Source organism: Corvus kubaryi, unplaced genomic scaffold (genome assembly GCF_017639235.1).
Source record: "Corvus kubaryi isolate FWS band 111438036 unplaced genomic scaffold, C.kubaryi_AGA036_p1.0 78, whole genome shotgun sequence".
Classification (NCBI taxonomy): domain Eukaryota; kingdom Metazoa; phylum Chordata; class Aves; order Passeriformes; family Corvidae; genus Corvus; species Corvus kubaryi.
The window spans coordinates 9173368-9198755 of record NW_024582065.1 but is presented as its reverse complement, the minus strand read 5'-3'; the positions used below and the strand labels follow the sequence as shown (position 1 = coordinate 9198755).

General features: G+C 48.8%; 1 protein-coding gene across 6 annotated transcripts in view; it reads right to left on the bottom strand.

Annotated features, from left to right (window-relative positions):
* Nucleotides 1–1233: 1233 nt before the first annotated feature.
* The window catches only part of CRB2 (crumbs cell polarity complex component 2), a 57481-nt gene continuing 33326 nt past the window's right edge, over nt 1234–25388 (bottom strand). For 4 of the 6 annotated variants that reach the window (XM_042052481.1, XM_042052479.1, XM_042052480.1 and 1 more), the window contains 11 exons: nt 23693–23888; nt 23134–23273; nt 22486–22668; nt 21484–21597; nt 12026–12964; nt 10686–11242; nt 9685–9850; nt 8402–9269; nt 7485–7601; nt 6909–7035; nt 3816–4992 (listed from right to left, as the gene is read on the bottom strand). In XM_042052481.1, coding sequence (XP_041908415.1) covers nt 4765–4992; nt 6909–7035; nt 7485–7601; nt 8402–9269; nt 9685–9850; nt 10686–11242; nt 12026–12964; nt 21484–21597; nt 22486–22668; nt 23134–23273; nt 23693–23888 — 3635 coding nt within the window. In that variant the 3' untranslated portion in view covers nt 3816–4764. Of the gene's footprint in view, nt 4993–6908; nt 7036–7484; nt 7602–8401; nt 9270–9684; nt 9851–10685; nt 11243–12025; nt 12965–21483; nt 21598–22485; nt 22669–23133; nt 23274–23692; nt 23889–25388 lie in introns of all 6 variants that reach the window. The other 2 variants (XM_042052477.1, XM_042052478.1) reach the window with 2 other exon arrangements.

The following is a 25388-nucleotide window of genomic DNA, read 5'->3' as shown; positions in this document are numbered from 1 at the left end:
TTTATTTTATACAGTTCAGAATATGAATGTTATATACAATTCAGTCTGGCATTTCAGAGCTCCTTTGCTATGAGCTGGATGATAAAACTTTCTGGATTATGGTGGATGTGAATGGGCATTGGACAGTCCTACCTGTGCCAAGCAGGGCTCCACAGGCCCTGTTTAAACTTGGTAATGTCACACAGTGATCAGATGCTGAGGAGCCCATTACAGATGCTTAAAATCACTCAGGAAATTCTGTCCCACCACAGTTCATTTCCATCTCCGGTTACTTTGCTGATAGGATGGATCATTTGCTAAGTAAGTTTTGGGCATTGAAGAGTATTAACACCCATTTATTCACTGTCCACTTTATTTAGCACCTCTGAGATCCAGGAGGACAAGGAGTTTGTGACTTTCCTCACGTCTGGAGCAGGGTTTGCAAGCAGGAGACTTTTTTAGGGGTTTCTTGTAACATAGGAATTGAACTATCCCTAGGACAGCATTTAGGGACTTTTTGTCTTACTTAAACTCAGGAATTCCTAGCATGATTCATTCCTGGTAGTGCCAAATGTAAACAGTTTGCTTGTCTGAACCAGTTCTGGTTCAGTGCTGGAAGGAATTTGGATGTTTTTACTAATCCAGTATAAAAAATGTTCCTGGTATTATTCATCAGTGACTTTATACTCAACTTCATCCATGTTCCTGTACTCGTCCTGTGTTTGGTACCGTTTTGCTTATTTACAGCTGCTTCCTGCCATGAGAAATAAGTTTATTTAAAAACCAAACAAACAAGAAAAACCTCTTCAAAGTTTATGATGCATCTGCTGCTGCACAGGAGGTGAAACCAGTTCTGTGTCTTGTTCACTCTGGGTGGGGGCTTCCAGTTCACTGCACATGGACGGGGCAGCCATTGGACACAGAGTCCCTTTTTCCCACATTCCAGTCTCTTTATTGCCCATAAAGTCAGGGATTAATGGTAAAAGGCAGAGCACAGCTCAGTGAGGTGAACAGAGAGAGCAAGAGATTTCCCCAGCTCCCTCCCTTGGCGTTCAGCAGCTCTGTCCTGCTGCTGGGCAGAGCTCTGCACCCTGGCTGGTGCTCGGGGCTCTGGGCAAAATCTGACAAATCATCACAAAATGAATCCTTTAACTGTGAAGAACCATTGAGTGCAGGGGGTGTGGCACAGAACACGATCAGCCATCCAGGCAGCAAGGTGTTCTTCAAGGAAAAAGTCACAAGTCAACAACCAGGTCTGTTTTTAACCAAATTTTATTGTAAATTTCTTTTGAAGGACATTCTAATTATTTACAAATTATAAAATTTACAATTAAAAAAGAAATCAGGATCATGATCATTAACTACAGCAAGTCCAGTTTTGTGAAAAAATATATTCAAAAATTAAATAACAAAAGAAAGTTAAGTTCATTATTGAAAAAAACCCACCTTCCATAAATTATTTTGCAGAAATGCTCAAGACACTGACAGATTATTTTAACGCCTTTGCTAATACTGGCTTTGGGTGCTTGGAGTGCAGCCCTGCACAGCCGGACCTGCCGGGGGCTCCAGGGATTTGCAGGAACTCGGGGAGCTCTGGGAACACGGCCTGGTGTTCAGCATCCCGCGGGCTGGAGGAACAGGGGCTCTTCTAGATCCTGCTGCTGCCTCCTTTCTGTACAGTGTAAACACCAAATGTGGAGTGGAGCGAAAAAGCAGAAGCGGGACCTGCCCCTGGGGTGCTGGGGTGGAGGTGGCAGAGCCCCCAAACCCCCTGGAGGTTACTGCACCCCCCGGGCTGCAGGAAAGCACAGCGGCCTTTGCCTGGCAGCACAGGGGCCCCCGGGGCTGTGCCCACCCCTGCTCCTGCCGGGAGAGTCCCCCACTCCCCTTCCCTCGGGCCAAGGAGGAGTTTCTGTCTGTGCCGAGCAGCTCCAGCCCCGTGTGGGGCCTCAGCCCCACTGACCTGGCACAGGTCTGCTGCCCTGGAGCCTCCTGTGCTCAAAGCCACAGGAAAACCCCACTCACCTGCTCCCAAAGCCCCATTGCCACAAGAGCACCGGACGGTGCCACTGGCTCCGCTCCCCAAAGAGCAGCTGGAAAATGTCCAGAGCAAACCAGTGACAGAACAGTGCCAGCAGAGTCACCGCTGATAAACTGCTGAGAAAAGCAGCAGCGAGCTCCCACCTGCAGCCAGGGCATCTCTGTTACTGCGTGCTCCAGGTGCCTCCCAGACACAGCCAGCTGGGATCACACCTTCAACTCTTCTCCACTACCGGAGGGAAAGTGATCTTACAGACACTCCTTTGTTTTTTTCTAAAATTGTCATTCTTCTGTCAGCAGGTGCCTGTGTGCAGAGACCCATTCTTACACAGACACATCCGAGCAGTAGTTCCATGCTCCTCCCTTTGCTTGGAATTACAGAAACATTTACAGCTACAGTAGAAAAAAGACAAATCCAAAAGCAGACCAGAAGAAACAGCATATTTTTGTGGCAATGAGCTACATTGGGCAGGTTCCCACCCTGATTTTCAATAATGGAGATTAAAAAGCAGACCCTGTTCTAAAATATTCCTCATTGACAATTGTAGTGATTATCCTGAAACACCAATGACTTTAGACCTTACCTGGTGTGCTGTGCTGCATTTCCTTCCACAGCCTCTGCCACATTATGCTAAAGAAGAAACAGCACATTCAACTGCTAAAACAGTAACACAGGAGAAGTGAAGCCACAAAATCAAACCCCTTTTCAGGGCAGTGGAAAGCAGATGCTGTGTCACTTACACCAACGCTGGCTTGGGTTAAAGGATTGGTTAACTGAATTCCACTGTTCTGTACCAACAAGGCCAAGCCTGTCAGTCCAGAGAGGTCAGTTCTAGAACGATTCCTTTCTCCCCTCCTCACCCCAGCAAATACCACCTGATGCTCAGCTCCTGGCTCTCACAAGGGTCAGTTCTGTGGTCAGCTCTGAGCCCCTGCTCGGGGTGCGGCAGAGCCGGATCAAACAACATAGAAACATCCTCCTTTCATAAGGGTTAAACTGTAACTGGCACCTCAGGATCAGAAAGGCACTTAAAATATTCCTGTGGTTTGGTCTGGTCTCAGGGAAAGCTCCAGCAGCCATGTCTGGCACAGCCCAGTTGGCCGTGCCAACTCTGGCCCAGCTGGAAGGGCAGCAGCAGCTCTAGGAAGGATTTCCCACCACTCACTCACCTGGCTTAGCCTTGCAGAGGAGCCACAGGCACGTGTCTTTTTAAAAAAACCATATTATTCACATTATTTCTGAATAGAGTGGTTTAATTCCCATTCACTGGACCTGCCTCAGGGTGGTTTTTCTGTTGCCTGCACGGCCGTGACCGTTCCCACAGCGCCGAGCAGCGCGAGCAGGAGGAGCAGGGGCCCAGCCGGCTCTGGCTGTGCCACAGCCCTGGGTCCTGTCTGCTTCCGTGTCCCCCCTGTGCCACAGCCACTGCTCCCTCCCCCTCCCCTCAGCAGTGGGGTTTTCCCTCCCCAGCGCTGCCGCTTTTGCTGCCAGAGCAGTTTGATAGGAATGGTTTGTGGGATGAGCTGCCCTAAGCAGCGCGCTGGAGCGGTGGGAGCGGGCAGTGCCAGCGGGCAGTGCCAGCAGCTCGGACTCAGGGCCGTGCAGAGCTGCCCCCGCAGCCCACGGCCCCTGGGCAGCGCCTGCGGCAGCTCCGTGCGTGACCCCGAGCTCAGATCAGCCGCTCGGTCGGGGGCATCTTGATCACGTTCCACATTTCCACTCGGGACCCGTCTTTCTCCTGCCGGCTCGGGCTGTACGTTCCCTGAGTCGCTCTCCTCCTCTTCATGGCAATCGCCGTGGCTACAACCACTGCGAGGAGCAGGGCAGCCCCCGCAGCCCCGACTGCTCCCACCACGGAGGAGTGGCTGAGGTGCGCCCACACTCGCTGCTGTGGTAGAACAGGGAGTTACTCAGAGCTTCCACCAGGACGCTGCTGCATTTCACACTCCTCAGCCCCCAGTGCCTCCCTCAGCTGCGCTCTGCTGGCAGCGGTGCAGGGCAGGAACTCCCCCTTCCCCTGTCCCCTCCCTGTCTCACAGAGCCCAGGGAATGCACAGGAGGCTGGTGACCCTTTTCCTGCCTCCCTCTCCCCTCCATGTACACCCAAAGTCCAACTTCTGGCAGCTCTAGCACTGGTACCCTTGGGAATGTCTAACAGCACCACGTCATTCAACACTGATTTATACAAGGATTTTGATCCTGACAATTCCCTGTAACACGGGGCTGTCACAGGGCAGGAGGTCACAGCTGCTGTTGCTGTTGAAGACTGTGAAAACCTCACACACCTGAGCTGAAAGAGTTTGAATGTTTTTCAGCTGTTGACCAGAGCAGAATATGCAAACCAGCCATGACCTTCCCCAGCTCCTGAGTGGGACCCAGGGAGCTGAACCTGCACAGGTGCCTCAGGTCACCCTGCCTTGGAAAGCAGATTTAATGTGCCTCTCCTGCCTGGGAGGGGACTGGAGCCAGAGCCACTTTAGCTCCTGCCCAGCTCCTGCTGAGGTGAGCGATGGCCAGTCCAGGGCAGCAGGGAGGGCAGAGGCTCCCTCGGAGCCACTGGTGTGCAGCAGTGCCAGGGCCTGGCTGGGGCGGCATTCGTGGCACCGCTGCCCCGTGTGTGACGTCCGTGTCTTCGTGGCCAGGCCTTAAGGGAACTGGGATGGGGTGGATCTGCTGCTGCCAGTGCTGGAAGAGCTCAAGGTCCAGGCAGACCTTGCAGGTGCAGGTCCTGGGCACAGCAGGGCCTAGATTAAGCGCTCTTCGGGTGGCACCTTTAGGACACTGTCCATCTCCAGCCGAGCTCCTGCCACCTCCTGCTGGCTCGGGCTGTAGGTCCCCTCGGACTGGCGCCTCTTCCTTGCCGTGAGAATCATGAATATGAGACCAATACTGAGGAGCAGCACAGAGCCACAGGCTACAGGGACAGCTACTTCAATTAGTGGGGAGGGGAAGAGAGCACCTGGAGTCCCTTTCTGTAAAAGAAATTAATGGAGAAACAATGAAACTCCAGTGGTTACAATAACTGCAGTAACTGACCCAAATGGTCAGATTAGAGGGAAAAAGATTTTTAGGAAAGCAAAAGAAAGCACTTTTTCACAGCAGGACAGCCCCTTAAGATGTAAATGCCAGTTTACTCAGCATCTACAGTGGGAGTCTTTAAAGATGCCTTCTTATCAATATCAGACTAAAATACACAGGTGCCACTGGCAAAGTTGTGACCAATGTTGCAAAAAAAAAAACCAAAAAAACCCAAAAAAAACCCAAAAAAACCCCTTTAAAGTTAATGCAGAGTAATGTGAATTTTCAGTAACCCCAAAAAATTTCCCCAAGCAGGGGAATGATAGTAAGAAAAAGTTCAGTGATGGCTGTAATGGCAAAGCAGATAATTGATTTAGCTGTTAAATTTGGCTATGAAACAGAATTGAAGAACTTGCAGCAGGAAGAAGATGCTGAAGAGGTCAGGACACGGATGGGAGATGGAGATGATAAAAAGCCCAAGTACTGAGGAGAAAAATGAGAATTCCCTAGATTCTGGTGGAATCAAGCATGGCATGGAAGACAACAATGTAACTAAAACAACTGTGGAATTTTTGTCATGAAAGAAAGCTTTAAAATGACAGTAAGTTTAAAAATAAGATATTTCTTATTGCTAACAAGCGTATTGGCCACCTTACAGCTAAAACCAAAATAATTCAGGCTGGATTATTTACAGCTTTTGGATGCCATTTAGTCTGTGCTCATGTCACAAGGCAAAGAAGGAACCTTCCCAGGGAATCTGGAAGTCCTTCTGCCCTTTCCAAATGCCTGAAGTTCAGGTGGATTCCCTGAGCCTGCCCAAACCCGAGCACCATGCAGGGTTAGTTCCAGACCATGCAGGTTAGTCCAGTACCACGAGGGCCCAGCAGGGCAGCCCCTGGAGCTGCTGCTGTGGGAGGAGAGAGCAAAGGGAGCTCAGCTGAGCTCCAGCTGTCCCTGGTGGCACCGAGCACCATCCCCAGCCCCTCCCTGCCCCACCAGGGGCCTGGCTGTGCCAGAGGGAAAGGAAAGAGTGAAGAAAAGCAAGGGGAGGCGTGATGAAAACGAATACAAGGAATCCACAAGAAGTGTCTTGGGACAGAGGAGATAGAGATGCCTGAAGGAGTCTGTGCATGCAAACTGGAAATGTCAGGGTGACCTTGGCACGTGCATTACAGAACCCTGGGTAACAGCAACAGCAGCAAACCCCGCCTGGCACACAGCCCTTTCCATGCAGGATGGGTTAGTACATTCCCAGGTTACCCAACAAGCTGCCTATCCATGCAACAGCTTCACAAAGAAAGCTGGGGTATGGATCCCTTCTGCCCCCTAGGAAGGATCCCAGCCCCCTCCTGAGCACTTGGACTATGCACACGGGGGCAGCTTGTCTGGGCCAGGGCAGTGGCGGCTCAGGGACAGGACTCAGCTTTTTCACATAGACCTGAACCACTCTTGGCCTGACTTTATCCAACTTCCCTTCTCCAAATATCCATTTCTACTCAGATGATCTTTGGAAAGGGAAAGTGTTTTGTAACTCTTATCCAAGATAAAACACCAAATTAAATTCCATTCTCCGAGAACCTGGGCCAACTGCAGGAGTTGGATTACTGTGCAAAGAATTGTGAAATCTATAGAAATGTGCAGAGACAGCCCCGAAAGCCATATGGCAGCACATGCAGATACTGAGGAGTATTTACTGCAGTTGTTTGTATGCTGAAGACCAATAAGCAGCAGCACTGCAGAGAAAGAAGCATTCAGGATTCCCTAACTGTGCTCTAGGCAGGACACGAGCAGGGACAGCCTCAGCAGTACCCCGGAGCCCCAGGCTCAGAGTGGAGGGACAGGCAGGAGCCCCGGCGCGGGCAGTGCTTACGTTGATGTCGCAGCGCTCGCCGGTGTAGCTGGCGCTGCACACGCACTCGTATCTGTTCTCGGAGTCCTGGCACGTGCCCCCGTTCTGGCACGGGTTCGGGTCACACTCGTTTATGTTGATTTGACAGCTGGAAAGGAAGAGTGTATTAGAATTGTCACATATGTTCTTGAGCCATAGAACACAAGATCATCCATCTAAAAAAGCCTCTTTTTTTGAAAAATGCCTGTTGCAGCTTTTCCAGGTGCTTTCTCCGGAGTCAAACAACATGAAGTTCTCCCCCTTTCACACCAACCCTCCCGCTGTGGTTTCTGTGGGACTGAGGCCACCACAGGTCTCCAGCACAGGTAGTGTGCTTGAAAAAACTTGGAAGCAGTTCTCGCTGCAAAAACTGGTGTTGGCAGATAGATGATCTAAAGCCTCCCTCTGTTCCAAGCAACAGCTCGTGTTCCCTTTAGGAGCAGCTGTTTGACTGCACAAGGACATGGAGGAGGATGAAGCAGTGGCCCTGCTCTGCCACCCACTGAGATGAGGACCGGAGCACTGGCTCCCTGGCAGCCATCCCAAAGCAGCACTTACTTCCTTCCCGTGAAGCCAGGCCTGCAGGAGCAGTTGGCTCCCCAGCTCTCGGTGACGCACCTGCCGCCGTTCAGGCAGGTGAAGTTCTTGCCACACTGCTGAGGGGGGAACGGCCACCTGGGGGAGCAAGGGACAGCCTTTAGCACACTCAGGTTTTGGGGAAGGGCAGTGTTCTGGGGCTCATGGGGAATGGGGCTGGCGAGGGTCATAAACACAGTCATTGGTATTTCTAGGAGGGAGTTTGACACAAGTGGAGAAGAGAACAGTCTCAGAAATCATCCCTAATATCAGAGTATTCCTCGGATCATGCCCAGGGAACAGACAGGAGCTCTATCACCACTCGGACTTTTCTCAGACAGGCCTGTTCTTGCTAATGAAAATATAGGCAGGGACAGGAGAGTGCTGGAACAGTACAGCCAAGCCCCAGGAACGATAATGCCAGTACCAGGTGACTGTCTGCAGCAGAATGCAGCAGGAACAACAGGAACATCATCCTGAATAGATCAGATAACTGAAGCTCAACCATGTCAGTATTTAATTTCATGTTCCATTTGAACTGGCACAAATTGTTTTGTTTTAGGACTATGGCAGAGGGGAGTCAAGTCCCAGAGAAGATGGACTTCTTGGAGAGTGCTAGAGGGAAATGACAACAGGCCAGAGTACATGCCCTTCAAACACCTCTGAAATGTAGCATGGGGATAACCCACATCAAAAAGAAGGAGCCTTATCCTGTACGAGGCTGAGCCCCTGGCAGTGAGGGTTTGGACCTGGACAGCACCTTCCAAGTCACAGTAGAATTTAGATGCTTTACCTATCAGATGCTTGCAATGAAAAATTTTCCCAAAGTGTCCCAAAGTAAAAGTCCAGTTTATGTGGGCCTCCTCTGCCCCCTGTATCAAAGCAGCCCTGGCACTTACTCGCAGCGAGGTCCGGAGTACTGAGGGGGGCACTTGCAGGAGTATCCGTAAACGCCATCGATGCAGGTGGCTCCGTTCAGGCACTGGTGCCGCACGCAGTCATCCACGTTGATGTCGCACCTCTTCCCGATGAAGCCCCGGAAGCACTCGCACTGGAAGTCTGCCACGGCATCCACGCAGTCCCCGTGGACACAGGGGCTGGGCTGGCAGTCGTCGATGTTGGCCTCGCAGCGCTGCCCCGCCCAGCCCGTGCTGCAGCTGCAGCGGAAGGAGTTGAACAGGTCCTCGCAGGTGCCGGCGTTGAGGCAGGGGCTGGAAGCGCACACGTCGGCCCCGGAGCAGCCCAGCTGGACACTGCCCAGGCTGGCCCGCTGGAACTGCTCGGGCTGTGGGTACGGCCGGTGGGCCGGGAAGGCCAGGAAGATGCCCCCGATCTGCACCTGGCCCAGGCAGCCGGTGAAATTTTCAGCCAGAACGACCAACGCGTTGTTCTTGAGGAAGTCCAAGTTGCCGGCGCTCCCCTGCAGAGTGACGTTCACTGACCCATCCAAGCAGAGCAGCCACCGGGAGGAGAGTGCGGCCGGCTCCTCCATGGAGACGGAGATGCTGTGCCAGGCCCCGTCTGTGACGGGCTGTGGGCTCAGGAAGCTGACACCCTCGATGCTGTTCCCGCTCCTGATGTCAACAAGCAGGGAGGAATTCTTAATGGCTACCTGGAGGGAATCCACCTCTTCCACAGCCCGAAGCAAAACAGCATCTTCATCCCTGGTTCTGAAGTCCATGTGGAGGCTACTCAGAGTTCTCGTCACTGATGTGTTGGTGGTAAATTCTATGGCAGCATAACTATTAAATGTTGCATTAGCCAGACCTATAAATAAAGGGGGAGAGCATGAGGTATTTCAAAGACAGTTGGTGTCCTGTTTGAGACAGACCAGTGGCACACCCCTGGCAGGTTCTCTCCCTAAGAACCCCTGAGCTTAGTGTGAGCAGGATTACAGGCGAGCTGCTGGCAGCCTTAAAGCTCTTCCTGTTTACAATTGCACCTCCTGTAATAATATCCAGCTCTTAGGCAGCAATTTTTACTCCTCAGCTGTGCTCGGTCACACCTGGGGGCAAGCCCACAGAGCCCCTGCTGCCTGCAGCAGTGTGTACCTGGGCACCACTCTGTGTCCTTCTTGCAGCATGTGTTCGTATTGTTTTCAACAGCACAAACTGGGAATATTGATTATAGACAGGGAACGTGGGGGATTTTACCAACACACAAGCAGGAGAACGGAACTTACACACATATCCTGCCACAACATCTATGCAGGTGGTGGCTTCAGGACATGGGTCACTTTCACACCAGACTTTCTCTTCACAAAATTTCCCAGTGAAATTTGCTGGACAGCTGCAATGGAAATCATTCCAAGTGACAATGCATCTGCCACCATTCTGACATGGCTCAGACTGAAAAACAAAACAGGGGAATTTAGGGGCAGAGTAATTCATCTAGAGGTCTAAGAGAGTTTGGTAGAATTGTGACAATGCAGACAAGCACAAGCAGCATTTGAATCAGAGAGAAGGGAAATGGAACTCAAGAGCAGTGAGGGAGGCACGAGGGTCTCTGTAAAAGAAATTCCTGAGCTGCTGCTGCCCCCTGTGCACAGCACTGACCAACAGGAACTCCAGCAATTTGGCAAAAAACAAGGCAGAAGAGCACAGGTGAGGTGCAGATGAAACAAACTGTGATGCTCCCAAGAAGCTCACAAAGTTCTGTCACCGGGACACCCCTAACACCATGGGTGTGACAATACTTCAGAGCACCATAAGCAAGAAGGGCAAGGTAGGCGGTATGGCCTCCCCATCACCAGGTGTGGCATAGAGGAGAGCCAGGCTCTGGTCCAAGGGAACAGGGAGACAGCTCCTTCAGCTGCTACTGCTGAAGTGGCAGATTCCTGGGAAGAGGTTGTGCAATTGGAACAGGATGAGGGGAGGAGCTGGCAAAGTTACAGGTTAGGGAGGGGAGTCTGGAACCTATGTGGGCTCAACAAAGTGGAGATGGGCAGCACAAAAGCCACTGCCCAAGTTCTGAAACCACAAAAACTACAGGGGAGCTTAAGAAAATTCAGTGTTTAAATCACATGTAGCATATTGAGTGAGGTGGGAGCACAAAGAACCATGTGTTGCTCAATACATCAAAAAAACTTCTCTTTCTGGTATCAGCAACAGTCAAACTTCCGTGTAATCACAGAACTACAATAAACCCCTGTACATACAGAGACAAACAAGACACAGCACATACCTTGCAGGTATCATCAGAGATGCAGCCATTCACAAGATTTCCAGTCTGAGTCCTATTGAGTTCCTCTGGCAGACTGTCATTCTCCACCTGGAAAAACTGTATCTGGTGGCTGTTGAGTTGGATGTCCTGCAAACAGCCCTTGAAATAGCCCCCCCACAGCTCAGCACTTTCGGGGTTTGGGTGCCCCCCAATAAACACTTCCGAGCCAGCTACCAGGGCTTGTGCTGGCAGTGTCCCCAGCTCCACGTGTGTGTCTGACTGCAGGGCACCAACAGAGCCTCCCTGGAAGGACAGGGCTACCAAATGCCTTCTCCCATCAGCCACATTCCCTGGGAAGGTCACAGTGTCCGTGGGTGACATCTCTATGCTCAGCTGGCCATCCCTCAGGTACAGGGTGAGGCAGGGGCCTGTCCCATTGCAGATCTGCAGTAACAAACCGTCGGGCTTCCGGCTCCGCAGGAAAAAGGAGAGGTTGAAGTCTGCACCAAGGCTGTCAGAAAGGGTGAAAGAGGCAAAGCTGGTGGAATTCTCTAAGCCAAATGTTGCTGCTGGGTGCTCTGGAAGACAAAAGAAACAGCCATCAGCTCAGAGATAAAGGGAGTGCAGCTCCTTAGGAATGGGGTAAATGTTTCTTCTCAGCGTTTTCTACGTGTGCCAGGGTAACAGTGCTCCTCCTCACAGGTCTCTGAAACTAAGAGGTAGGTGAATATGTCCTTGCTTCCTCTGGAGGGCACAAATTCAAGCACCCAAGTAGCATGAGAGTGAAATACAGGTCTAGCGGAGCCCTTGCCAATCCAGCAGATTTACTCAAGGTCTTTTGAGATACAGAGTTGCTTTTAAAATTTGTAAATTTGGTAACAGCAGCACATGCCATATTTAGGGCTCCGAAGTGTTGGAGAAAAAAAACCCAATACTAACACAAGCCTTGCAGGAGCAAAAAATGCAAATAGATATGATTTTAACTCAAAATTGTCAAAGAGCTTCCTTTAACACTTTATTCTTTATCTATAAAGTGATACATTCCTATTCATCCTCAACTCAGAAGCTCAGGAACAACTTTTCACAGTAAAACAACTTCCCTGCTCCCCTGCATTCACACAGATCTGTTACAAAGGTGAAGTCAGAGCTTCTGGCTCAAGCAGGAATAACCTGCACCACAAAACTGACAGTCATTCCTGCAGGAGCAAGTGACAGGAAAAGGATCAATGAGAATTTTATTCACAGAGGCTTTTGTTTTATTTCCCCCCCCCATGTCAAGTAGAAAGTACTGTTTCCTGAGCTAACGTCCAAGCTTCTCCAGTACCTGTGGAGCTGGCAGGTGTCAATCCCATGGCACTTACCATACGAGCAAGCTGGGCCTCCGTAGGGCCTGGCACAGTCACACCTGAAGGTGGCCCAAAGGTCCACACAGAGCCCTCCGTGGAAGCAGGGCTGGGAGAGGCACCACTCAGTGCGGTCACAGCCCGGCTTCACTGGGGACTTCTCCCCCAGCGGCAGATCCGCCGGCAGCACGGCCTCAGTGTCCACCTGCAAGTCTTCCAAGCAGCCCACAAAGCCTTGCTGGCTCCGTGTGTTGTTGGCCATTGGATCCTCAGCACCTCCAATATACAGATTCAGGAAGGCTTGTGGGATCAAAGCAGTGCCTGGTGGGACAGGAGAGCTCTGCAGGCAGACCCCGGCCTCACAAGAGCCGTGCCAGAGCTTCAGCTGCACCGTGCTGTGCACAACAACTTCTACTTTATGCCACTGGCCATCGTCCACTCTCAGCCCCTCCAGGAGCAGCGAGTACCCAACATCCTCCCTCTTCAGCTCTGCATGCAGGATGCCATCCAAGAGCTCCAGGAACAAGTACTCAGCTTCACGGCCTCGGTAAAAAAGGACAGCGCTGGGCAAGGTGGTTCGGAAGCGGAGGGACACGCTGGCTGCTCCTGCACCCCTCCCGCTCTCACTGTTCTCGGGCAGCTCAACGAGGAGATACCCTCTGGAAGCAAAGGAAAACGTTGTTGGTGTTGAGCATGTGGCATCATAGAAACCAGGCTGGCACTGGCACAGGTAGCCGTGGCTCTCAGCTTGGTAAGTTGGGATGCACAAGGCCTCGTTTTGGCAGTCGTGTGTCTGGCACCCAGTGAGCTGGACAGAGCAGTTCTTCCCTCCCCATGTAATGCCATCCTGGCCAGGGGCACAGTGGCAGGAATAGTCAGCAATGCCATCCTCACAGACAGCTCCATTCTTGCAGGGACCCTTCTCACACTCATTGATGTTAACAGCACACTCCACACCTGCGAAAGAGATTCAGAGATGGGATCTCACTGTGGGATCTCACTGTGGGACTGGGACTCCCTCCCAGAACCTGCCAGGCACAGCCCTCCCCCGCTCTCTCCAGGGAGCAGCTGCCACCAAAGAGCCCAACACTCACTGCAGAGGGCCCTGCTGACGATGCAACAGCAAGAAAACCAAACTTCTGTGTCCTCCCAGGTGCTACTTATAAAGCTTTGGCCTGTCAGCCCACATCCCCCCAACAACTGCTGTCCTGTCCCAAGCTCAGATCCCACAGGCGGTCAACATGCAAAAGGTATGGAAGGAGCAAAACAGCAAAGACAAGGAATTTATGCTTTTTTCTTAACAGATTTGCTATGTTGAAAGGCTAATTAGGTCTATAGATTTGACTGGAGCATGTTCCAGGCACCAGTGTTGCAGACAGCAGTAAAATGAGAAGCTACTGGAAAGCCTCAGTTAAAAAAACTGAATTCCAAGACAACCCACTGGTTGTAAAACTTACAAAACCCAATTCATTACCAAACAAACTCAACATGCTCCACAGGCACTCTGCCATGCTGGCACTAAGCTGATTTCAGCTCTGCCTGGTCCTACAGGAATGAACTGGGTGAGGTCCTGCACTGCAGTTCTATCTCTGGGCAGCACATGGATCCCAAGCGGCTCAAGTAAATTACAGGCCCTTACACCAAACCTGGCTAATGAAAATCTGCTGTCATTTTCCTGAGCATCCCCAGACTGACAGAAGAGCCCTGAACTAGTTCACTTTATCTAGCCCATAACGTTGGTTTTCACTAATCTTCAGAGACAGTCCCACAGATAAACCAAGCATGGATTATCCCAATCTAATAGCATTACACCCGATCCAGCCAGCAAGCACAACGAGGGCAGCAGGGAGAAAAAGAAAGAATTCACACACAAAGGAGGGGAATCAAAACACAAAGGACATTTGTAAAGAAAAGCCACTAGACATAATGTGCATGTCAAAGAGATTAGAGAGCTGCCTGGGGGAGAGAGATGAGGGGAGATGGGGCATTAGGAGCACTGGCGCTGGACTTGATGTGTGACTAAAAATACAAACTTAGCAAAGATACAGGTTCTTGAATATTTGCAGTGATGGTTTGCCCCCTGAGCTCTGCAGAGAGCTGAGGACTTGGCACCAGCTTCCAGCTCCAAACTGTCCGATTGTGCCCGTGTAGGGACAGAGCTCTGAGAAGCACTGAAAGAGAAATGCAAGGCTCTAATTCTGCACTTTCCAGCTATGCCAGAACTGTTCTGTAAGCAACAATATCTTCACCACCTCAGCACAGCCCTTTTCCTGTTACTGCTGGGCTTGCTCAGCAAGGGAACAGCAGGGACAGAATTAAGATTGCAGCACAAAGCTATGAAGGAATGCATTGGAATAAATAGAGAATAGGAACATCACTGGGGCTGGGGACTCCCAGTTTGGAGAAGATGAGATGACTTCAATTGCAACTGGGAAAAATTGGTAGAGCAGTATAACTATGGGTTAGTGGGGTGGGTCTTCTTGGAGGGCTCTCCAAGCTGCAGGAGGCAAGTCTGCAGTCAGACATAAGGGGAGAGGCTGTTGAATGAGGAAAGACAGGTTTGGTATAGTCCCAAACCCTTGAGATGCTGCTGTTTCAGATCAGAGTTGCTGATATTTACCAAGGCAATGAGGGGAAGATAACTTTGGTTTGGATAACAAAAGGAGAGATGCCATGAATTTTTGCATTTCTGACAAGGCTGGGAGGCAGTGAGAGGCCTATTTTCCCATTCCACATTCCCATCCTGAGCAGGTCTCAGCTCTCTCGTGGCACAGCAGCAGGAGCAGAACCTGTTCCTGCTTCGAAGACCCCAGAGTGCCTCACACCAGGTGGGATGTGAGTCCCCAGGGTGGGTGCACAGCCCCAGGCTGATTAAACACCAGGCTTTCCCATGAGATGCAGCTGGTTTGATTTCTTACATTATTTGTTTGAAATGGGTAAAAAGGAGATTGCACAAGAGTTCTAAAAATCTGGCTAATGACAATTTTTTTCCTGGAAGCCTTACTAAGCAGTTACTCAGAGCTACATCACTAGAGTTTCCAAAAATACAGATCATTTCCTGGATATCCGTTATTCCAATCTTCTCCAAGACATGGACAGTTGTGTCTTTGCAGACCCACTGGGAAGTAGATATTAAGAAGTTGTTCAACACTAATTGGTTTTTCTAAGAGCAGCATAGGCATCTCTTTTCAGGTCTATTTAAAAAATAAAAATGGGGGATACGACTCTGTTCAACAAAAACAAGTAACAAAACCAAGTTATTCTCCTTGTATACAAGTAGTAGTCTCCTCTGTTCCCTCTAAATTCCATAGTTCAAATGTTTACTATTATTTGAGCCATCAATAGTAAAAGCAGTGTTGCCTGATTCATTACACCATTAGGAGACTTTAAAATGTTTAATGAGTTCCTTATCTAGTTAAAGACTAACAATAGCAAAGCAGTGGAACTTGTTATCTGCAAATCACACAAGTGGTATCTAAAAGGCTGCTATCTGGAGTCAAGGATTTCAAACATTCCATTAATTCAGCAGTATCTGAGGTAACAGTCCCAAGCCACCAACCCACAGGGGCTGGGTCAGAAACATTCAGAAGTGGCTGAGCTTTCACAGCCTGCAGTATATTCAAATACAAATTCTTCACCACAGTCAGTGTTGCCGCTGGGGTGGGAACAGTCCTGTTTTGTAGATGCAAGTGTGATTAAATCCACACAGCTCACCACTCCCTGAATGGAGGGAACGATTTACTGGCTGCTATTAATAAGCAAAGATTCATTGTATACAGTGTAAGAATCATATACTTCAACAGATGCATAAAATGTTAAAAGAATAAGCACAAATGAAGTGAAATATTCTAATTTAGCTGTCAGATATCAAAAAACCCTTGAAGGACAAGGTCTATTCCTTGAAACACGGGAGTTCAGCAGGGCTGCCCGGCCAGCACTGCCTTGCCCTCTCCATAAGGCAGCTGAATTCCTAACGACCTTTCCCTGCTGCATCCTAATTAGGGATTGTATTATGATTATCAAAAGGAAAAAGGAGGGGAGGGAGAGGGGAGAGGCAGAGAATTAGCTGCAACAAACGGACCCCGACACAATTATATTTGCACAATTACTGCCATTTCCATGGCAACCCCTGCTCTGCCGCTCTCCCACCGCTCTCCCACCGTGCTGCGGCTCGGGGCGAGGGAGCGGGAGGGGCTGGGGAATGCACTGACCACCAAAGGGTTTGTCCTCTGAGTTATCACAAAAACTACTTCTCAATAGCAGTTTTCAATCAATAAAGGAAAAATGAAAACTGCAAAAACATCAGTAAAAAGCAAAACTAACGTTTCACAGAAGTAGCCAGGAGGCACCTGTGTCTCTCCAGAGCTCACCTGGGCACAGACCCGGTGCCTCGGAACACCCAGCTCTGACACTGCACCACAAGGCAGAACTGCAGCACAATGACTGTGGAGCTGTCAGCCAGATCCGTGCAACAAGGAAACTCCTCGCCCTAAAGTTCCCAAAACAAAACTTCAGGTCTCTTCAAATTAAAAGCATTCTTCCTATCTAATCAATTCTGGTTCCTCCTCATGCCTCCAGCCACCACTCATCGCACACCCAGCCCCCTGCCCTGGGCAGGCACGCACACAGGCAGGACACACTGCAAGGACTGTACATATCTCATTACCTGCTAGCAGAAAAATTCCCTTCAGGATCACGCCAATCAGCACAGATTGCATGGCCGACTCCTCGTGGACATTGGTGACAGTAAAGGGAAAAAAAATGGGGGTGAAGGGGGGGAGGGATGACAAAAAAGGCTGGGCTGACAGGTCAGTGTGTGCAGGCGCTCGCTGGTGCCAGTCACACGAAAAGGGATTGGAGCGAAAGAGCCGAGGGAGCAGAGCCCTGCCCTGCGCCAGGTCTAATCCAGCCCGGCTCTGACCCTCCCAGCTGGCCCCTGTCCGTGCTGACACCAGGAATGTGTGCGCCCAGCATATTCCCGCTCCGTGCCTCCCAGCAGCGCCCGGCAGTGCCCACAGCCTCAGCTCAGCAGGGCAAAGCCAAGAGACAATCTCTTGCCCTTGCTGCTTTCCAGGTGAATCTGCCAAATTCCATGAATAAGGCCAAAATGTTCCTTTTATAGGCTAAGCCAAAAAGCAGCATTTCCACCATATCTGTGCAATATCTAAACCATAGGAACAAGGGGAGTTCCAAATGCAGAGTGAACCTGGGCCCTGCTGCACATTCAATACTGAGGCAATCAGGGTCCATCAGGCAGTTTTCCTCCTCCCTGTGCCCTGTTCCAGGGCTCTGTGAGCACAGACATTTCCACTCTGCTGTATTCACAAAGTCTCAGGTTTTAATGACCATGATCTGTTTCTCTGAAGTCAAACTGGATGGAAGGAAATTCCCTGCACTATGCTGAATGTACTGGTTCAGACATGGCACTGCACAATCAAAACTCTCTCTTTCCTCATTAGCCACCTTATTAAATTAGCTGTAGCTTTTTCCTCTATAGTTCTGGGGTTTGTTTTTGTTTCATTTTTGAATATAGTTACTTTCATATTATAAAATTTCTGGAGGTAGTGTTGTATTCTTGTGTTGTAAGGATCCAGAGAAGCTTCTTATTTCTGTGAAGAAATGTTATCTGGGAGCTTTTCCCCAGACTTGGAGTCTCTGTTTGTATCAATGTCAAGTCCAAGCAAACAGAACCTCCCACATGTCAGTGTCTACAATCTGCATTAACAGTATCACTAAGATATTAAAGAAAGCATTCCAACAACTCCTGTAGCTATTTCACTTTTGTAATTTTACTCAATCCAAACATGCCAGTCTATTTTACAGATACTTGAAGTGGGAGGGATACGGTGAGTGTTTGTTTGGAGTCAAAATTTCTCAGCCATGGACCTGTGCACACACAGACCTATCCCAGCACAGATTTGGAACATTATCTCTGTTAGCTACTCTGACCCTTCTGTTATTGTTCAGGAGAAAACAAACAGGCAGTTGTGCCCATTCAGCCACTACTGCAACAACAAATTGTAACAACTGTGAAGACTGCAGAACATTCAATGTCTTCAAAAAGATGCCTGTTTTGGTCTATGCACCCACACATTTATCTCCACATACACACACAGAGTCTACCTGGACACTACTGCCTGGAAATCCATCACACCCCAATGCACCCAGCACAGATTCTGCTCTCACCTGGCACCAGGCACAAGCAGGCTCTGGACTGCAGCACTCGCAGCCTTCTGATCAGATGACAGGGAAGTCAAAAGGTCTGATTAACATGGAGCTGTGATCCAGCAGGGAGAAGAAACGTGGAGTGGAAGGGACGGGGGGGAGCCTCACCAAGTGCTGCCTAGCTCCCTTCAGCTATATTTACCAAAAGGGATTTGGTTGAAGGGGAAACAGGCCTCTAATCTCTTTACTATCTTAACCTTTTAGCTGCCCTTGCTCCAGAGGCTCTGTCTCTAAAACAAATCTGACTTAAGAAATACCTGCACAAAAAAATTAAATCTATCCAAAGGTGGTTAGAAGGAAAAAGCATCTCCCATTTATTTCCTGACCCATGACCCAGGAATTCAAGCCCATTTGATCTGGGCTGGCACCCTCACAGAGTCACCATTTATAGCTGCTGCACAGAAGGTTTCTACTTCTTTAAGGAGACAAAGACATTATGGCTGTACAAAGTGAGATGGTCAATAAGCCCTCCAATTATACTGGGACACATTCACACCACATCACCTTCTGATTTCTCATGAAAGTAGACGTGTTCCTCAGCCGTGTGCAAAGGAGCTCAGAATGTTCCCATGATCACAAGGTGCCACTGCCCCGGGCTGGATGTCTGCGATGGCGATGCCGTGCTCGGCCCCCCTCATCGGGGCTGCCCAGTGCCACAGTGCCTGCTGCAGGACAGGGTCTCTTCTCGCTGAGCACAGCTTTAGCAGGAGAGGGAGCACTCAGGCCATTTAAAAGTTTTTAAAGAATGAATGAGCCAAACTTCAGCAACAACATTCTTGCAGGTTAAAAATCAGTGTCCATGTCAAATGGAGGTACCTGCCTTTTTCCTGTCCTGGCCTAACCTACTGCCTAATAAATACATGACCATGATAAAAACCATTTCTGAAAAAAAAAAAATTAAATAAAGAATTCATTTTGTTGGATTTCTTTTCCCCCTAAAAGACAGACTTTTCCTAATATTCTTTTTCTCTTGACCACAGTTGACATAATTTCCAAGAGCATGCATGATTCCCTCTCCTTCGCACTTCATTTAGTACCCATGCAACCTTTTGATTCATACTTGCATCCTCTCAGGCTACCTATATCCTCTGCTAAAGCACAAACCATGTGCTGAACAGACTCTTCAGGACCTGTTATGTTGTTCTCTCAGGAATGAGGCACTGCTTTTGCAACAACTACATTTCAGAGAGAAGATTCATCTGCCTGCACTGCACTGAGACAGCACTGAGGCAGTTAATTTGCAAAGAAAGAATTTCTCCTGACTTGCATTGTTATCCCAACACTCCCCAAATTCCTCAGACTGAAGAAGCAAACACACAGAAGGAACCCCCTGCCGCCCCAAGAAAGCATTCTTCATCAGAGTAGCAAGTTCACTTTAATCAGTGGAGGCAGCTTAAACCCAAGTTCATGGCAGATCTAAGCTGCCACAGAAATATGTTTTGAAGAGAAACATTATGGGAAGCTTCACAAAGTTGTTCTGTGATCCTAATATGAAGTAATAAGCTGTTTGCGCAGCATGACTGTACTGGGATTAATTGACAAAGGAGGGGAGATTAATTGCTATTATTTCCCTGTCAGCTTCACTCCTCCACACGCACTCACTGATCTCACAGACTGCTCCCAGCCTTTTGCTGTGTTAATGTGTCAGAACTACCTCAGCTGAGACAAAATCCTTTACCAAAAGCAATATCCAGAAAAGCAACCTGCTTCTAATCCCCTTCAAGTACTAATGAACCCAAATTTGATGCAAGAGAATGAACTCCAGCACTCCTCTGCCCATCAGCCCGTGTTTCTGTCAGCTTTTCTGCCCATGAGCATGCTAAGAATTGGAAAGGATTAAACAGATCTGCAGCTTGGCAAAGGACAATGAAATTCTGAGCTCTGTGAGGGTGCTGGGGCACTGCAGGAGGAAAAGAGAACAGGGCACAGATGTGAGTGGGAATTCTGACAAGAAGGATAAACTTTAAACCATCTCTTTGGACAAGATCTCAGTTCACAAGTACAGCATTGTAACTGCCCGAGAAAGCAGCGATAACGAGCTTAGATAAAAGCTGATTTTCAAAGGCCTCATATACAAAAGCAAATTTTTCTTGATCTGGCCTAAATTAGCAAATGAGATAGGCCAGAAAACCCCACAAATAATTCAGCTCAGTTACAGAAGGTGTTAACTAGAAGCTGATTTTACATTCTGGGAATGAAAGTAATAGTCCTTCCCAGGAAAGAGCTGGGCAGAATTAAACCAACACACCTCAACCACTGCAGCCACAGAAGGAAAACAGAAAATTTTCCCATGCAATAAAGGCCTGAGAAAGTCTCTAGAATGTTGTTACCTGCTGTTGCAAATTAAGGGAATGGGTTTTCTCCTGGCTTCAAGTGTTTCTTTTTCCCACGAGATGGCAGCCTGGTAACACTATGGAGAGGTTACCCTCATCTCAAATCCAGAAATCCAGGATTGTGCTGTGATCACCTTTCTTATAAACTACTCTGGTGTTAAATTGCCCAACACACATGGAATTTAAAGATGAAGAAGACTGAGAAAGAATATTTTAAAGAAAGATGAGGTTTAGTACCAGTTAGCAGAGGACCTTCCCAACAGAGCTGACATTCACCATCTCCCAGATTCTCAACCAGCAAACTGAAACCTTAGGGTCAGGCAGGGCATTTGGGGAAGAATCCAGACTCCTCATTCCCTTGTAAACAGAGAAGGCTTCCTTTGCTCACATCACTAAGACCTTTTGACCTCCTAACATAGCAGATCACTGCTTTCAGCCAAAAATGGCTGGCTCTTGTCATCCCAGGGTGTTAGTGAATGGAGATGTTTTACAGATGTTTATGTGCTGGTGAGCCAATCTGCTACAGCCAGTACAATTGGTGATGAATGTTAAGCATCCCTTTTTTGATTTAAAGGCTGGCTTTCTATATATTTAATCCTACATGTATAGAAACCCCCACAGTTCTCCCAGGGAACTTTCACTCCAGGATACAGATGCCCTAGATACTCTGATCTTAGACTCTATGTAGTTGATCTTTTGTCTCCAAATCTAGTTCATGGCCCATCAACTTACTTGCCCACACTGACACAGCTTTCCTGTGGCATTTGAGCCCTGAACTGCAGACATCCTGCTGCATGCTCCCAGTACAGCTCAGTCCTGCCCTCTCATCCTGAAATTCTGCAGCTAGGCAGCAATGCAGCAGTTCAGCATTAGACAACCAGAAGGATCTGATTCCGGCCACCCCTTTTCCCAGGTTACCTGAATAACCAGGCAGGCACTGGCAGAGGAAGCCATTCACCAGGTCATGGCAGAGCCCTCCGTTCTGGCAGGGCTGGGACTCGCACTCGTTGATGTTGGTAAAGCAGGTCTCCCCTGAAAAGTGAAAACACAAACAGGCCTCTGAAGTGCACTTGTGCAGCAGTGAAACAAAGACTGACAACTGCAGTCATAAGTTTTGCACTTCTTTTCTTTCACCTAAAAATGCAAAAGAATTTCTAGAACTCTAGCATGCCTCTGCAGGCACTGGCACACAAACACCAGCACCGAAACAATGGGGGCAAATGAAGTATGAAATGATTTTCCAGTGTCAAACACTGGCAAGAGCAGAACTTCTGAACCATTTCCATCTGTGCAACAGTGGACCAAGCACTCATATTTCTCTCATAAAATAAAAAAGTATTATTGTTTATGCCTTCCCACTAGGGAATTTCCCTAGCTGTTAAATCCAGCATTATATACATATCTCCAATCCACAGAAAGAGTGATATTTCAGTGGAACATCCACAGAGCTCCAAGAGCACCATATCAAGAAACCCCTCTTGTCCCACTTTGATTATACAGTTGCTGTCATGAGAGTAGTCTCACCAAGGAAACACCTAGAATAGTAATCTGTGACTCCAGGGAATTAGCTTCCTCTGATGAGGAATTTCAGAGATATCCCTAGGGATGAATCCTGCCATATGCATGAGAGAGTGACAAAGGGAAAACACCCTGGCACCTGCATAGCCAGAGGGCATTCATGGAAGCATGGGAAAGTGCACAGGCTGTTGAGTCAGCCTGGAGTCAGGCTTGGAAGAGGAATGACATTCAGCTGTCTGCAATGGGAGCAGAAGCACATTCCTGATGCAGCAGGCTGCCAGCCCCTCTGAAGTACCAGTCCTCAAGTGATTTTTGTTGCAGAGAACATTGCTCTGTTCCCATCTCCTCAAACCAGCAGCACCACCCAGTGCAGACAGGATGAACATTTGCAGTGCAGCTCACCTGTAAAGCCTGGCTGGCACTGGCACAGGAACCCAGCTGCTTGGCTGTAGCTGAAGTTGCTGGGGAAGTGGGGCTGTGTCCCGTAATGGGCTGGGTTGGAGCGCTCCAGGCACAGGCCACCGTTGTGACAGGGCTCTGTCACACACTCATCCACATCCTCCTCACAGTCCTGCCCAGTGTAACCTGCCATGAGACACCACCATCAGCATTGCACACAACTTCACTGGAGCTCAGCTCCCGAACACTGTGGCCGCCTTAAAGGATAAGACCCTCAAATCTGCAGCTCATCTAGCAGGGAGTCCCCGGGCCCTTTACTTTCTCCACTATGTCAAATATTTTCAATACTATGTCAAAATCATCAATTTGCAGGAAAGCATCACCTCATTATAGAGGAACTCATGATGGAAAATGCAGAAAAGAGAAAGAAAACTTTATGATTGAGAATCAGGGTGTTTTTTGCAGGTCAACTGGATTTTGAGATGACCTGTAAAGAGCAGCAGTGCAGCCTCATTGTTTCAGACAGTGAAAATTCAGACAGGGCCATGCAGTATGTTCATTAATTCTCTACTTCTTCAACACAGCAATCAAGCACGTGCTGTCCATGGCCATGCGCCCTCACGCCACACCAGCAGAGAGCCCCCAGCCCACCTGGCCAGCAGGCACAGCTGTAGCCCTTGGTTCCCTCCAGGCACGTGGCACTGTTGCGGCAGGGGTCGGAGGCACACTCCAGGATGTCCAGCTCGCAGTGGGCCCCCTCGAAGCCGGTGTCACTGCACTCACAACGGTAGCTGTGGGGCACCAAACAGAGCAAGGCATCAGCTCTGCCTTGGACAGCAAAGCCCCGGGTGAGGAAAGGGCAAAAGAGCTCAGCTGCCAGTTCTCACACCCACTTGTGCTCACACCTTACCTGTGGAAAGGTAAATTCAGACACACAGGTATGTTCTCAGCAGTTGCCTGTGCTGTTCATGCTCTGCAAACCACTTCTCTTTGCGTTTGTTCCTCCCTTCCTTTAAGCACCCCTGGAGTTCTGCTGCTGGGAGGGGGCTTCTCCCTTATTGCCACAAACCATCATTACTGCCACTCAATGTACAAAACACTAAATCCAATTCCCCCCACAGCTTTTTTAACTCTGATTTTCACAGGTTGCACTGAGTAGACCTTTAAATCAGTCCTGGTGTCTAATTGCCCCCCACCACTGGTTTCTCACCTGTTAATGAGGTCATGACATGTCCCGTTGTTCTGGCAAGGCTGGCTCTCACATTCATTGATGTCCATCTCACACTGGGTTCCTTGATAACCTGGTGCACAGGTGCAGGTGTAGAACCCAACATGATCATTGCACAAGGCCCCATTCTGGCAAGGGTCTGAAGCACATTCATCTATTTCAGTATCACAGTTCACACCTTTATTAAAAAACAGGAAAATATGTGTGTTACAAATCCAGAAACTTGTGTATGTGCTGCCTGGAATTCTGAGATAGAATCACAAGTCATGTTATCAACCCCAGCTGACTACCAGAGTGATCTCTACCTGCTTCTCCAAAATATTGTTCTATTTATTTCAATTCTGTTTGTAACTTGCTTTGTGATACCCAGGAAAAAAGAACTAAAGCAGTACAAAAACACTGGCTACAGTGATACCTGATGTTAGCAAGTGATTTTATTGGGAAATGCTATTAAAAACACAATGTTGGCTCCACTACTCCTGGTCACAGATAACAGCAGGTGACACCTGTTTGGTACAAAGTTCCAACCTCCCTGACAGAACAAGACCTCATGCTAGATTTCTGTGCAATTATCTCATCTGTATTCCACCTCTTTGAGCTGCCTGTGGCCTGGCATCACCTCCAAACCTTACTCATTACAGTGGCACCTATCAATCCATCTAATCTGCCCTCCTTGGCGAAGGCTCCCCACAGAGTGGGCATGGCCATCCTAATCCTGGTGGAATGTGGGCCCCCTAATCTGGTTCAAACCCCTCAATACCCACACAAAATGTCCTTCACCCAAATTCCAGCTGCAAGCACCAGGAAGCAACCTGGCCTTGCCAGCCAATGGTGCTCGAACCTCTGGATGAAGAACTAAATCACAAGGCTAAGCCTCATGTTTGACATCAGAATAACATGAAGCAAAACAAACACCTCCAGCTGCCTCGGTCACTTTACTGCTCCTTTGGCAGGGAATCCCACAATCCTGAATTGAGGATTCAGCATAAAGATAAAGGAAAGAAACTGATTTGCTAAGATAGAATTATGCTTGATACTCAAAATCCCAAATAACCTTAGGGCCCACATAAAAATTCTGCCTTGTTTCTCCTTCATCTCTCTTCATTTTTATCAGAGAGTGAGTCAGCATCGTGCATTCCTGATGCTGTAACTTCTTCTCATTCCACTGGTAATCAGCAGCATTCCTTCACAGCAACCCAACTCCTTAAACACTTCAGTCTGTGAACAGGAGGAAGGCTGAGAAAGTTCATGTGCGAGGTGGTACCAGGCAGACATGGACACATTCCACCCCATTCCACTCTGATAAGCAGGGCTGGGGGAAGGAGAGTCCCCCACTGCCTCCCTCACAGATAACTCACAGGTGTGGATTCCTCTCTGAGTCACCATTAGCACAGATGCACAAAAGAGAAACACTTAAATCACGTGCCAAATAAACATTTGCCAGGCATGAAAGAATTGGAAATCTCCAACTAAAAGACACTTTTTTCCAAAAGACAAGTACTTCCCTTGGAAAAATCCTGCTGGACAGGACAAAGAACTAGAGGCCAGGTCGGCAGAGCAAGTTATACCTGGAAACCCTAAGTATCCATTTCCTGATGATAAATATCTTTTTATGTGTATCTTCCTTAATTTAATCACAGCTACTCTGTATCTAGTACTTCAGTCTCAGGCAGTCCAC